The sequence below is a fragment of the Cicer arietinum genome, chromosome 3 (assembly GCF_000331145.2).
Source record: "Cicer arietinum cultivar CDC Frontier isolate Library 1 chromosome 3, Cicar.CDCFrontier_v2.0, whole genome shotgun sequence".
NCBI lineage: Eukaryota > Viridiplantae > Streptophyta > Magnoliopsida > Fabales > Fabaceae > Cicer > Cicer arietinum.
In genome coordinates, this window is record NC_021162.2 from 6,245,781 (window position 1) to 6,259,364 (window position 13,584).

At 35.0% G+C, this 13,584-nt stretch overlaps 1 protein-coding gene across 1 annotated transcript; it reads left to right on the forward strand.

Annotated features, from left to right (window-relative positions):
• The first annotated feature begins 290 nt into the window (after positions 1-290).
• On the forward strand, positions 291-13,343 carry LOC101500715 (AUGMIN subunit 5). Its single transcript, XM_004491884.4, has 10 exons — positions 291-976; positions 1,826-2,365; positions 2,671-2,812; positions 2,957-3,130; positions 4,165-4,374; positions 4,753-4,938; positions 5,955-6,114; positions 11,361-11,556; positions 11,744-11,876; positions 12,635-13,343. The coding sequence occupies exons 1-10, from the start codon at positions 498-500 to the stop codon at positions 12,761-12,763; spliced, it is 2,349 nt and encodes a 782-aa protein (XP_004491941.1). The 5' UTR covers positions 291-497; the 3' UTR covers positions 12,764-13,343.
• Positions 13,344-13,584: the final 241 nt, after the last annotated feature.

Below are 13,584 nucleotides of genomic sequence, written 5' to 3' on the forward strand. Positions count from 1 at the left end.
TAGAAGTAATAGTAAATATTATTATAAATAATTCACTGCGATGTATCAAGTTTAAGTCAAACACAAAATATTCGACGCAATAATATAAATATATTTTTTTATTAAATAAATCAAATATTAATATTATAATCTGGCGATAAGTAATGCAACTTTTGATTTTTAAATTGAAACTCATCACTTTATTATTTGGATTGAGTTGTTTGAAAATCCAAAAATTAATATCTAAAGTTAAAAAGAAAAACTTTTTATAAATGATAATTTCAAAATTCCTAAAAACTTCAAACACCACCATGAAATTTCCCTCTACTCAACAATTTTTGCCAAATTGCAACACAAGACAAAACAACAGACACTGAAGTTAGATCAGAGAGAGTCTGAACAGAATAACTGTTGACTCCATCCACCATCCAATTTCTCACTCTCAGATCCAACCATAACACATAACTAACTAACTCGTCCGAGTCACGACTCGTCCAATGCCATCACCGTAATTCACAATGCAAACCGCATCTTCATCCTCATCGTCATCGTCGTCGCCGGAAGCGATTCTCGAATGGCTTCACAAGGAAATGGGATACAGACCACTCGGTCAGTACGCCGCCGGCAAGTCGCATTCGCCGTCGGTAGAATCGATCCGGAAGGTTTGCCGTGGGAACATGATTCCTGTTTGGAACTTTCTCGTCACGCGCGCTAAGTCTGAGAAGACGGTGCGGAATGTTCGCCGGAACATCACCGTTCACGGCGATGGAGATGGTGCGACGGGGAGGAAGAAGGAGAAGATGATGTCGGGGGAGGGTTCTGGATCGGCGGAGACGAGAGAGGCGGCTTTGATGGAGCGTGATTTGGCGGCGAAGGAGGTTGAGAGGTTGAGGAATGTTGTGAGGAGACAGAGGAAGGATTTGAGAGCGAGGATGCTTGAGGTTTCGAGGGAGGAGGCAGAGAGGAAGAGGATGCTTGATGAACGAGCAAATTACAGGTTTTGGTTCCTAATTTTGCCCTAATTTTGAAGTTGTGATATAACTTGGTGATTGTCATTGGATTTGTCTCCTAGTGAAGGCTTAGTGTAGAATCATTCATTACTGTAATTACTGGTTGAAATTGTGATAATTAAATGAATGTACATAATGATAAACTATGAAGTTATGGAAGTTTCAACTGTTGCAGTTATGTATATTATCTGTAAAGTCTAAACTGCACTCTCCTTAAATCGATGTTGTAAAATAGTAGCTATAGAGCTTTAGTATAGAGGAATTCGAACAATCGTTATTGTTCCGTGATATGCTATATTGGAAAAAGTCATGTCAAATAGCGACTATAGCAGTGTTATAGTGCTTTAGCGTAGTAGAATTTTAAAAAATGCTATTTTCCGTGAAAGGCAGTTTACAACATTGTCTTGGATGAGTCAAACGTTTCCCTTGTTGTGTTAGTATTTACACTTTATTAGCACTTGGTTGAAGTGGAATTTTCCTTGCTCTTCTTAATTGGGTAAAAGATGAATAAGGGATGCCAATTTTGTTGTGAGGACAGAAAGAACACTCCTTTCTGCTGGATTTGGTTGTAGAAACTAGAAACTGTTTAGTTTTTATGTTGCAAATGTTTATTATATCATCTTGACGATGTAGGCATGTTGTGTTGTTGCTTTTTAGTATGATGTGCTCCTCAGATTAACTATCACTGTTGATGAAAAAGGTATGTGTGCTTGTGTCTATAGCAATGATATGTTTTAAAGAGAGAGGGAGAAAATAATGTATTTATGATGATTCTGGCATTGAATGGTTGAGACTATTGAAGTGTATGAGTTATTCTTTTCTTTACCATTCTGCAGGCATAAGCAAGTGATGTTGGAGGCCTATGATCACCAATGTGACGAAGCTGCAAAAATATTTGCTGAATATCATAAACGTTTGTGTTACTATATAAATCAAGCGAGGGATGCTCAAAGATCAGGTGATTCTTCTGTAGAAATGGTAAATAACTTTAGTGCCAAAAGTGAGAAGGAAGCTGTTTATTCTACTGTTAAGAGCAGTAAATCTTCTGATGATGTCATTGTCATTGAAACCACAAGGGAAAAGAATATTAGAAAGGCTTGTGAATCTCTTGTAGCTTACATGGTTGAAAAAATACGGAGTTCTTTTCCTGCTTATGAAGGAGGTGGCATTCATTCAAATCCTCAGGCAGAAGTGGTGAAGTTGGGGTTTGATTTTGATGGGCAAATTCCAGATGAAGTTAGAACTGTTATTGTGAATTGCCTAAAGAGTCCTCCCCTATTGCTTCAGGCAATTACTGCATATACTTCTCGCCTGAAACGTCTAATTTCCAGAGAAATAGAGAAAATTGATGTTAGAGCTGATGCAGAGACCTTGAGGTATCAGAATTTATGTAGTTTCTATTTCTCATGTTCTGGTGATGTTCTTGTTAGTGCTGCTGTGACTATAATTTTTGAAGTTTGGACCTTCTGTAGAAATCATCAATCATTGTTAAATTCAGTCAAAAATGCTAAATTTGTAAAGCATATAAAACATGCATCAGTGATTTAGTTCCTCTGCCAACTAAAGCATAATAGTATGTATGTAGATGTATGCAGTTTATGAGTGCTCTGTTAGTTTATTCTTATTAGCAAGTATATTACGCTTGCTATTGAGATAATTTAAACTTGCATATTTCAATCAGGTACAAATATGAAAATAACATAGTTATGGATGTTTCCTCTTCTGATGGGAGCTCTCCTCTACAGTATCCCCTCTATGGAAATGGAAAACTTGGGGTTGATGTGCCTCCAGGAGGAAGTCAAAATCAACTTCTTGAAAGACAGGTCTTTATTCATCCATAGACTGCATAGTTTTATCATCTTAAGTTGAGTTATAGAACCAATGTTCAGCAATTTTTGGCTACTGAAGACTGTATATCTGAGTTATAGACTGTATATCTGAGTTATAGACTGTATATCTGTTCACAGAAAGCCCATGTTCAGCAATTTTTGGCTACTGAAGATGCACTAAACAACGCTGCAGAAGCAAGGGACTTGTGTGAAAAACTTTTGAAACGTCTGCATGGAGGTACAGATGTTACTTCTCGTTCAATTGGGATTGGCAGCACATCTCAGAATGTTGGAAGTCTTAGGCAACTTCAGGTACTATTCATTTAAAGCTTATGGTGAATCAGGTTCTTTTTATGCGAGTTCTATGATCTTTTGAATCTATTGTCACCTTTGTCCGTGATTCTATAACTACAAACTTTATTCTAATTAATAACCAATAGTTAGATTAGGTTATCAGCACTTATGTTGAGAAGAAGAGCTTGTTTTCTAGTGATTCAAGGAAACGTTGAGCCTGAAGTTTTGATGAATATTGTTTTGGTGGCATGGCTTATAATAAGACTTAATGTTTAATTCAATTCTCATTTTATTTCTGACCTCGAGTGACAAAAGTTAATTGCTTGGCATGTTTTTAAGGTTGTAATTTCGTTTTGTTTAAGTTTTTTTCTATAGATTCAGACAATATCTTAAGCTGCTTTGGACATGTATATGATTTAGCTGTTAATGCCTAACATGTTTGGGTGCACATGATCGATTTGGTTATATGACATTCTGAGAAAGAAAGACACAAGTATACAAAATTTGTTTTCATGACAAATTACCTTTGGTTTGGCTCTTCACATCTAATTATTTTAAGGTAGCCTGTAAATCTGATTTGATAATTTGGAGTTGTTATGATGTCATAAATATAATTTTGATATAGTTCATGGGGGAAGATTCTGAAATTTGATATTCCCAGTAAAATTGAATTAAAGAACCAGAGGATTTGGGAACACTTGTGTATCTGTGATTTATTATTTTTAAACTATCAACATCAAGACATCTTTAAATTATTAACTTTTTTTTATATCAACATTTAAGGTAGGAGCAATACAAAATTTATCTTCTTTTACCTTTGAGGAATCTTTGCTTTTAATAAGTTTAATTAAATCATTTAGGTTCCTTTTTTTATTTTCCAAATTTGTTCAGGAACTAAGATTTTCTGCTGTTATGAATTGGCAGCAAAAAATGAAAGAACCTTTTTGGCCCGTTCAGTTCCATGCAATTATTAATGCTAGAAATATTTTTCACATCAAAATTCTAAATTTGAGGTGGGAGTTTACCTGCTTATACTTCTTACATGTGTTTAGCTAGATGTTTGGGCAAAGGAAAGAGAAGTTACTGGTTTAAAGGCAAGTTTAAACACCTTGATGTCCGAAATACAACGCTTGAATAAGTTATGTGCCGAGAGGAAAGAAGCCGAAGATTCTCTGAAAAAAAAGTGGAAAAAGATTGAAGAGTTTGATGCTCGTAGATCAGAACTTGAGTCCATATACACGGCACTCCTTAAAGCAAATACGGTAAGGTTCCATTATTTCATTATTTTTCTGTATTTGTCGAATGTGACTGTTGTATTTACTGCTTAACCTTGGGTAATAATGGTACCCTTTTTGGATCCTAGGATAATCATTTCAGTGGTTTCAAACTTGAATTAGCCATTAATTGATTTGTCTGTGTGGCCATGTTGATGCATTTTGTTAATTGATATATGTATGCTATTGACTGCCAAGACAATGGATATTTGTAGGAAGTTCACTTGTATTGTTCCTACTGGGCCTTAATGGTATTATTTTTGCCTTAAGTCGTACAAGTGATTCCAACAAAGCATTGTTCATGTAATTTTTTCTGATTTTTTTAATAAACAGTTCTTTGATTTTTTGTTTTGTTTTATGTTGCAGGATGCTGCTTCATTTTGGAGTCAGCAACCATCAACTGCAAGGGAATATGCTTCAAGCACCATAATTCCAGCATGTTTTGCTGTTGTTGAGGCTTCAAACGGTGCAAAGGATCTTATAGAGAAAGAAGTGTCTACCTTTTATCGGAGTCCAGATAATAGCCTCTACATGCTTCCTTCTTCACCACAGGTTTATGATGCTCTAACAAACACTTGTTATCGTAACAAATTTTAGAATAGATGTAATGTTTGAGTTTTTGCGATTGATATTTGACGTTGCTTTACGGGGTGTACTCTTGGACCTTCCATTTCTACCATTTGGTTATCAAAGTTTCCGAATTCATTTAAATATCACTTGTCTCGGATTGGGTGACTAGTTTTAATAATCAACACATTGATAGAATAAATTTATCTGGATGAAACTAAAAGAAGGAAAGTACACTTGGGGGGTGGATATGATATTTCCCCAAATCCGCAAGCTAAAGATACATGAGAAACATGAATTGATGAAAAAAAATCAAGAATGCAGCTTAAATTTTGCATATCAGAAATGGCTACTTGCTTTAAGAAGAATGAGAAATTATAGATATAATCCTATCCTATAACAAGTTTAGGGGCAAGAGACTTTGTGAAGCTCAGTGAGTTTGAGCTGAATAATGAAAATATCGAGGATTTTTCTGGTAACAATCTTGATTTGTGTTTTTTAATTTTGGGTTGAATTTGGAATTTTCATTTTGATTCTATTGTGTCTCATGGGAGAAGGTGAAGAGGGTGGTTGTGCTCCGATGAATGTACTTCAGTCTTCTGTCTTCGGCACCACTGTCAGTTTTCGGTATGTCAGGCCTGAAATTGCTATTGTTGCGAAGTTTGTGAGTTGGGAGGTTGCATAAGAGAGTTGGGACTTGGGAGGGAAAGACAAAGTAGTGTATTTTTTATGTCTGGAAATTAGTCGGTAACAAATTTTCAGATTATTCTCCTATACCTCATTCCTTGTTTTGCTGTCTCATAATCAACTTTGCAATCAAAATGCAAAAGAAATATTTCTGTGCTATCCTGTCCTATATATTTTAGCATACGGAACAAATCCTATAACTTTTTTGAGAAAGGTCTTAATGGCTTTAGAGACATTCACTTTGAACATTTTAATCATCTATCTCATATATTATGACGTGCTTCAACTTAAATTTATCATCAATTCTGGTTCAGGCACTGCTTGAGGCCATGGGGTCCAGTGGATCATCTGGACAGGAAGCAGTTGCAAATGCAGAAATTAATGCGGCTATTTTGACAGCAAGAGCTGGTGCTCGGGATCCGTCAGCAATTCCATCAATATGCCGTGTTTCAGCTGCACTTCAGTATCCTGCTGGTGAGTATATTAACATTTTTGTTGCACCGAAAGACTCTTTACTGGTGTACCCCTTTCAGAGATGTCTGATATGAAAGCATGTACAAGATGGGGTTGTTCTTTTGGATGAAATAGATTTCTCTGAAACTTGTCTAATGCCTACCAAAACTATTAAATTTGTTAGTTTTGACGCTTTTTGAAATGAAATTCCGTAATAAAATATATGTTAGCATACCATTATGTCCTATTCTCTACACATCTTCTAGAATGATTCTCCTTTGACGCAGTGAGATTTGTTCTCTGATTTTATTAACTTATTTATAAATTTGTTTGCATGATTATTTAACTTGATTACAACTTTTGATCTAGCAGATATCCATCCACCTTCTAGAATGATTCTCTTTTGACATAAGGAGATTTGTTCTCTGTTTTTATCAACTTATTTATAAATTTGTTTGCATGATCATTTAACTTGATTATAACTTTTGATCTGGCAGATATCCACCTTCTAGAATGTTTCTCTCTTTACATAAGGAGATTTGTTCTCTGTTTTATCAACTTATTTACAATTTGTTTGCATGATCATTTAACTTGGATTACAACTTTTGATTTGGCAGATATTCTGAGTCCTTTTACGGTGTGTGTGTCAGCACTTTAAGCAATAGTTGTTGATGTCATGGCTGAACATTATATACGGTCATAGGTTATAATTGTCTACAATACATGCATATGATAAAAAGATTTGATTTTGATCCACCTATGGTGAAAAGTTTCATACTTTCAGTGAAAGCTGCCTATTTTTTACGAGAATTAATGTTAGATTATATCTTAGAATTGGTTTCTATATTTTTTGATATAATGTAATTTTGTTTCCTTATTTTATTTGGATTAAGTGTTTAGTATTATTCTCAAGAATTAGGGTAAACATATATTTTAATGAATTGAAATACGCTAACAATACATCAGATATATATATACAAGATTACTATACAACTAAATCCCTATTAGTACTGTTATACAACCAAACCTCTATTAGTATTACTATGCAACCAAATTCCTATAATTGTGGGATATAATAAAACAGAAACAAATTGACACTCCCTCTCAAGCTAGTGAGTAAATGTTCTCCATTTCCAACTTGGATACAATTTTTTGAAAGTTTCATTTTGGGAGGAGACATATGGAGTGCATATTAGGCTACTATCGAATTTTTATTTGATGAAATGTCTGTCAACTTCAATATGCTTGGTTTTGTCATGCTGCACATGTGCTGTGCTAATAGCATATTTATTATCACAATAGAGTTTCATTTGTTCATTCCACTTTATCTTTTGGTCCTCTAAAATGATCTTCAACCATAATAACTCGCGTATCCCTTGTGTCGTTGGTCTAAATTCTGCTTCAGCACTGGATCCGGATACCACATTTTGTTTCTTACTCTTCCAAGTCACAATTTCCGCCAATATTTTGTGGTTGACCTTTTATCTACAATTGACCCTGCATAGTCAGCATCAGTATATGCTTCAAGACCCACATTTCAATTTCGTCTGAATAAAATTCCTCTTCCTGTGGTTCCTTTCAAATATTGCACGTGTACCTGGTGCATGAATTGACTGACTAGGCATACATCGAAGGCAAATTCAGGTTAGTATGTGACTGATATATGAGTCTATCAACTAATGTTTGGTACATTTCCTTGTCATCTGCAACGTCTTATGCATTTCCCAATTTTAAAGTTGGATTTATTGGTGTACTCGCTAACTTGCACGTTGTCTTGTGCTTGTTTCTTGCAAAAGATATGTGATGTATTTTTTTTGGGATATGAAAATCCCTTTCTTAGAGTGAGCCACTTCAATTCCCAAGAAATACTTCAATTTCCCAAGGTTTTAATCTCAAATTCCTTAGCTAGGTTTTGACCTAACAGTTGTTACTCCTTTTCACCATTACCAATCACTATAATATCGTCCGCTTATACCAATAACACTGTTACTCCCCATGACTCAAAGTGTTTGATAAAGAGGGTATGATCTCCTTGGCTTTGTTTGAAGCCTAGACCCACCATGACTCTAGCAAACCTTCCAAACCACGCTCGTGGCAATTGTTTAAGCTCATATATAGCTTTCTTTAACTTACAAACGGTGTTAGCAGCCATATGCTCACTGTATCCAGGGAGTAAGTCCATATAAATCTCTTCTTCTAGATCTCTATGGAGAAAGACATTTTTATACATTTTGGTGCAAGTTTCAATTGTAATTAGCTGCTAGAGATAATATCACACGTACGATATTCATTTTTGCTGTCGAAGCAAATGTTTTCAAGTAATCCATTCCATACGTTTGAGTAAATCCTTTAGCTACCAACCTTGCCTTGTACCTCTCAATAGATCCATCAACCTTGTACTTTGTAGTGTATACTCACTTGTATCCTATAGGTTTCTTTCCATTTGGTAAAGGGACCAAATCCCAAGTCTCGTTCTTATCCAGTGCTTCCATTTCCAAGTCCATGACTTGTTTCCATTTCCTGTCAGACAATGCTTCAGATAGAGAGGTAGATAAAGTAGTAGTGTTCAAACTTGTGAGGAAGACTTTATGGGTAGGTGAGAATTGTTCAAAGCATAGGTAGTTGGATAGAGGGTAGAGTGACTTATTGGTACATGTCCTAGTATTCTTCCTAAGAGTAGTTAGGATATGGAGGTCATCATAAGTTGGTGGTATGTTGGATTCTGATTCCAGTGCATAGGAAAATTCATAGATTGGATCACTAGAGTTTGAAGCGTCAAGAGAAGTTACCTCATGTAAAGTCGTATTGGACTCATGGATGTGAATAGATTCAAGCATGACCTTTGTTCTTCTTGTATATACTATATTCTTCCTACGTCGTACATTAGTGCCATCATTTCCATCTTTCTCAAAATCAATTTCAGTCTCAACATTGTTATTTCCTTCATTTCCATCTTTTTCAAAATCAATTTCAGTCTCAATTTATGGTTTAAGAGTCAACCCAAGAAGTAGAAGAGACTCATCTTCTTTACTTGTATTCTCTGACAGGTTAATCCATATCCTATTGTATTGTAAGTCTTTAAATAAAGGCTTCCACCCCTTTAGAAATGATCTTTGAGAAACTTTAGAAATTGAGTGGTGTGGACCATTGTAGGAGCATATCCACTCGTGTATCATTTTCTTTGGAGAGATTCTCTCCTATTATTTGTTATTTTTTTTTTTTTTAAATATTAGTGTTTCTCCTCTCAATCCTTGGAATCCAATTCTTGGGTTCCTGACTAACTAATAACAAAAACACCAAAATAGTTACACCTATGCAACTACTAACAACCTAGGAACATAACTACTAACAAACTCCTTATTATCCCTATTTCTATATCCTAACTGGATTTCATCTTCTCTACTTCATCTTCATTGCATTTGGCCAATCCACTTTTGCTTTCTTTAGTTGTCATATCCGTAAAACCAGTAGACAGACAATATAAGAGATGAAAGATTGATCTATAAAACAAATTTCAAACGTCCAAAATATATCCACAATCTGTAAGCGTGCTATAATGCCACAATAACAATAGTGGCCAAAGTCTTTAACAGAAAAGTCTAAGCAAAAACCGTGTGAGCTTCAAATGGTCGACAAACAAAAGTACTCTGTTTGGAAAATGAACACCCAAAATGGAACTAGTAACGACTGATCTACAATCTGGTTGAAAACGGTAGTGAACAAAGGTCTATAAGATGTCACGTGGTGCACACGCATCAAAGATGATGTCGCGGGTGGGTGTCATGTGCCAGACTGGAAGGCGCGCGTGAGGGCGCCTCAATGGGCCATTGGCAACGGCGCTTTGGGTTCCGGCTGATCTAATGGAGGCAAGTCTTGTGGTGTGAGCGGTGGCGTGAAATATGCAAGGTGGTCAAACGAACATGAGCAGTAATGGCATAGCCTCAAATTATTGCAATGTAGGCAGCAAAATGGGTCACGGCGAAGGTGGCTAAGGTTTCAGGAAAAATAAACCGCAATGAAGGCGTCAGGTTTATGCGGAAGCTAGACTCCCAAAAACCGCTATGATGCCATCTCAAGAATTAGGGAAAAAATATATTTTATTGAATTGAAATATGCTAACAATACATCAAATATATATATAAATGATTACTATACAACCAAATCCTTATTATTACTCCTATACAACCAAAATCCCTATAATTGAAGGATATAATAAAACAGAAACAAATTTTGACAATTATTAATAAGAACTAGTGTTTTTTGTCTTCTTTGATGATAAATTTAGCATATCATTCACCCCCAGTGTCAATGTGATTTTATTATGAAAAAAGTTTAGAAGTTAGTACTCTCTTAAACTTCATGTCTTTTGCTTTTAACTTTGTCGCAATTAGTCCTTGATCTTCATAATTTCTAAACAAGATGAATATTGCTTAGTATATAAAATACTAGCAGACTAATTATTATCGCACTACATTGTAATTCTGAAAAAAATCAGTTGTATAATCCTGCCAGTATATAAAATATAAATAATTTCTAAGGATACAACATGGATACCAGAAATTTCAAATTAAGATATGACACGAACAAGATACGTTAACAAAAATGTTTATATATAGACATTCACATTGCTAATTGCTCATCAATGCATAAACATATCAGTAGTTATCATGTGATGATCACAATTTACACAATAAATTAAAAATACTAGATTATATAACAAATAGGCATAGTTATATATCTTTTCACCACCTACTACAACAACAACCAAACATTTTCCCACTAAGTAGGGTCGGTTATCTTTTCACCACCTATATCAGAATATATTATTTCTACGATCACCAAAACATACAATTGTAGTAATGCATTGTAGTTGTGTAATATCCAAATGACATTCATGTCTTTAGTTAGTAAGAAGTATCGAAAGATGTATCTTTGAAAATATTTTTAAAGAGAATAAACAATATTATTGGATACTTTGGGTACTCATTTGGAAGTATCGGATATGCGTCGGGCACCAATACTTTGCCAATTTTGAAGTATTTGGGCTTCATAGGCAATATTACATTATTCTGATTGGTGTTGAATTTCCACAAAGTTATCTAAATTTAGAAAAGGTTTTTGGTTTCACATCTATAGTTCTATATCACTATTGCTTATTAATTCATCAACCTTGGAAATGTAGTTTCTAAGGTATGTACTACTGGTGGTATGTATATATGTGGACTAAAATATATTATAATGTAGTAAATGATTATCTTAATGGGCAGGCTTGGAGGGTTCAGATGCTGGTCTAGCATCAGTGCTGGAGTCCCTGGAGTTTTGTTTGAAACTTCGTGGTTCAGAAGCTAGTGTGTTGGAAGATTTATTAAAGGCTATTAATCTTGTCCATATTAGACGGGATCTTGTTCAAAGTGGTCATGCCTTGTTGAATCATGCCTACTGTGTTCAACAGGATTACGAAAGGTAGATATAAATGCAACCCCAGAATCCAACCCGCATTCATGGTTAATTAATTTAGTTAATTCATATATGCTTGTCCAAGAGAAAAAGATGTAGTTAATATATCTTTCCATTTCTTTCAGATTCATACCTTCATAATAATTTCTTGGAAGATTTTTCTTCATTTTTGACATTTGAGATGATGATGCAGGACAACAAATTTTTCTTTAAATTTGGCTGAAGAACAAGAAAAAACTGTCATGGAAAAATGGTTGCCTGAACTCAAGACTGGTGTTTTGAATGCTCAGCAGAGTTTGGAAGCTTGCAAATATGTCAGGGGATTGGTGAGTTACTGCTGTTATTATTATTGGATATAATATTAGATTGATATCCCTTAAAAATTTCAGGAATGAGTTGTTCATATAATTTTTCACATGAAGCACACTTTTGAAACATCTATTGAGAGTCCTACATTTGATGAGATATGGCCTAAAAATGTGTTTATAAATGTGAGACATCTCTCACCTTACAAGTTGGTTTTGTAAGGGTTGAGTTAGGGTCCAACTCAAATTTTAAGATCGTATTTTTTTTTTAGAAAAAGGGAGAAACTATTACTAATTAAAGCAGTACTAATTATCATTTTACAACCGTAGCTGAGGAACTTTGAGTTTTTTCTCGATGAACCTTAATCTAAAATGTTATCAAAGTCTATTCAAGATTTGTTGGGCTACCCACTTCACGCCAGTCGGATCACGTTCCAGATTTGCTGGGTGTGTTGAGAGGTTTACATTAGATTAGATATAATCTGAAAATGTGTTTATAAGTGGAAGGTATCGCTTACTATACAAACTGGTTTTATAAGGGTTGAGTTAGGTCCAATCCTAATTTTGAGAACTTCCATCCCCACTCTGTCCGTGTATGTATGTTTAGCTCAGATGCAACTTATGCTAAGCATGTTTTATTTACATATATGGCTGGATAAAAAACTTCATCACAAATGTTTAATTTGATATGTAATGTAATCTCTTGATGGATTCTTATGTGTTCGTTTGTAACTATGAAGATTTCCTCTTCTATTCTTACACTGCAACATCTTCTGCAGCTTGATGAGTGGTGGGAGCAACCGGCATCGACGGTTGTTGACTGGGTGACAGTAGACGGGCAAAGCGTAGCTGCCTGGCATAATCACGTGAAACAGCTTCTTGCATTTTATGATAAGGAGCTATTGTGAATAGAATTTTAGAGCACCTTCAGTGAGTTAAGTTTTCTGAAGTCTCAGTTTGTCTAAACGATTGCCACTTTGCCGTCGACATTGAAGACTTTATATTCTTTAGCCTCAAGGTCCTCTGCAGCAGCCGGTACTTCAAAGCAGTGATATCGACTGGGCACGTCGTCTCTGATAAGTTCTTTTGGGATGGAATGTGCAGCTGCTGTTGTTATTGATAGACCAAGACCATAAGAACAAGAAAGAAACCTCTCATCTACCGGTTGATTTTTTCAGAAGTGTGATGTGTATTGTAAGCCATTTTAGATTTTAGGTAGTGAGTTGGAATGTTCTTTTTAACTGACATATGATTAATGGTTTTGAACCCTCTGATTGTAGAGTTCTGTAAATTGTTTTATTGTGTTCTAGCTAGTTGAAGTTGAAGATATATTCAACTTCATTTAGTGCATCCTGATTTGAACTGTTGTATACAATTAGTGGCTCGTTTAGAAAACACAAAGAAGTCTAGAATTTGCTGATGCTAAGCTTGTGGTACTTCATCAATTATTATACACGGTATAAGAGATTTCTCATTTTAAGAACAAAATATTTCTATGTAGAACAGTCCTGAGTTCAGATTTTATGTTGCTAATCAACTTTGGGAATCTTGTTGAGTGAGTTCTCTATTTTCTTCATGTTGGAAACGAGATCAAATATCAATCAGTATCGAGTTTAATGCAAACGTTTTTCAGGGTTGAAACGTTGAGATAAACAAAAGAAATTAAAAAGGTTGAATTTAGGCATTATTTATTGTTTATCAATCTCTAAACTTTAGGGTAGTGTCACTA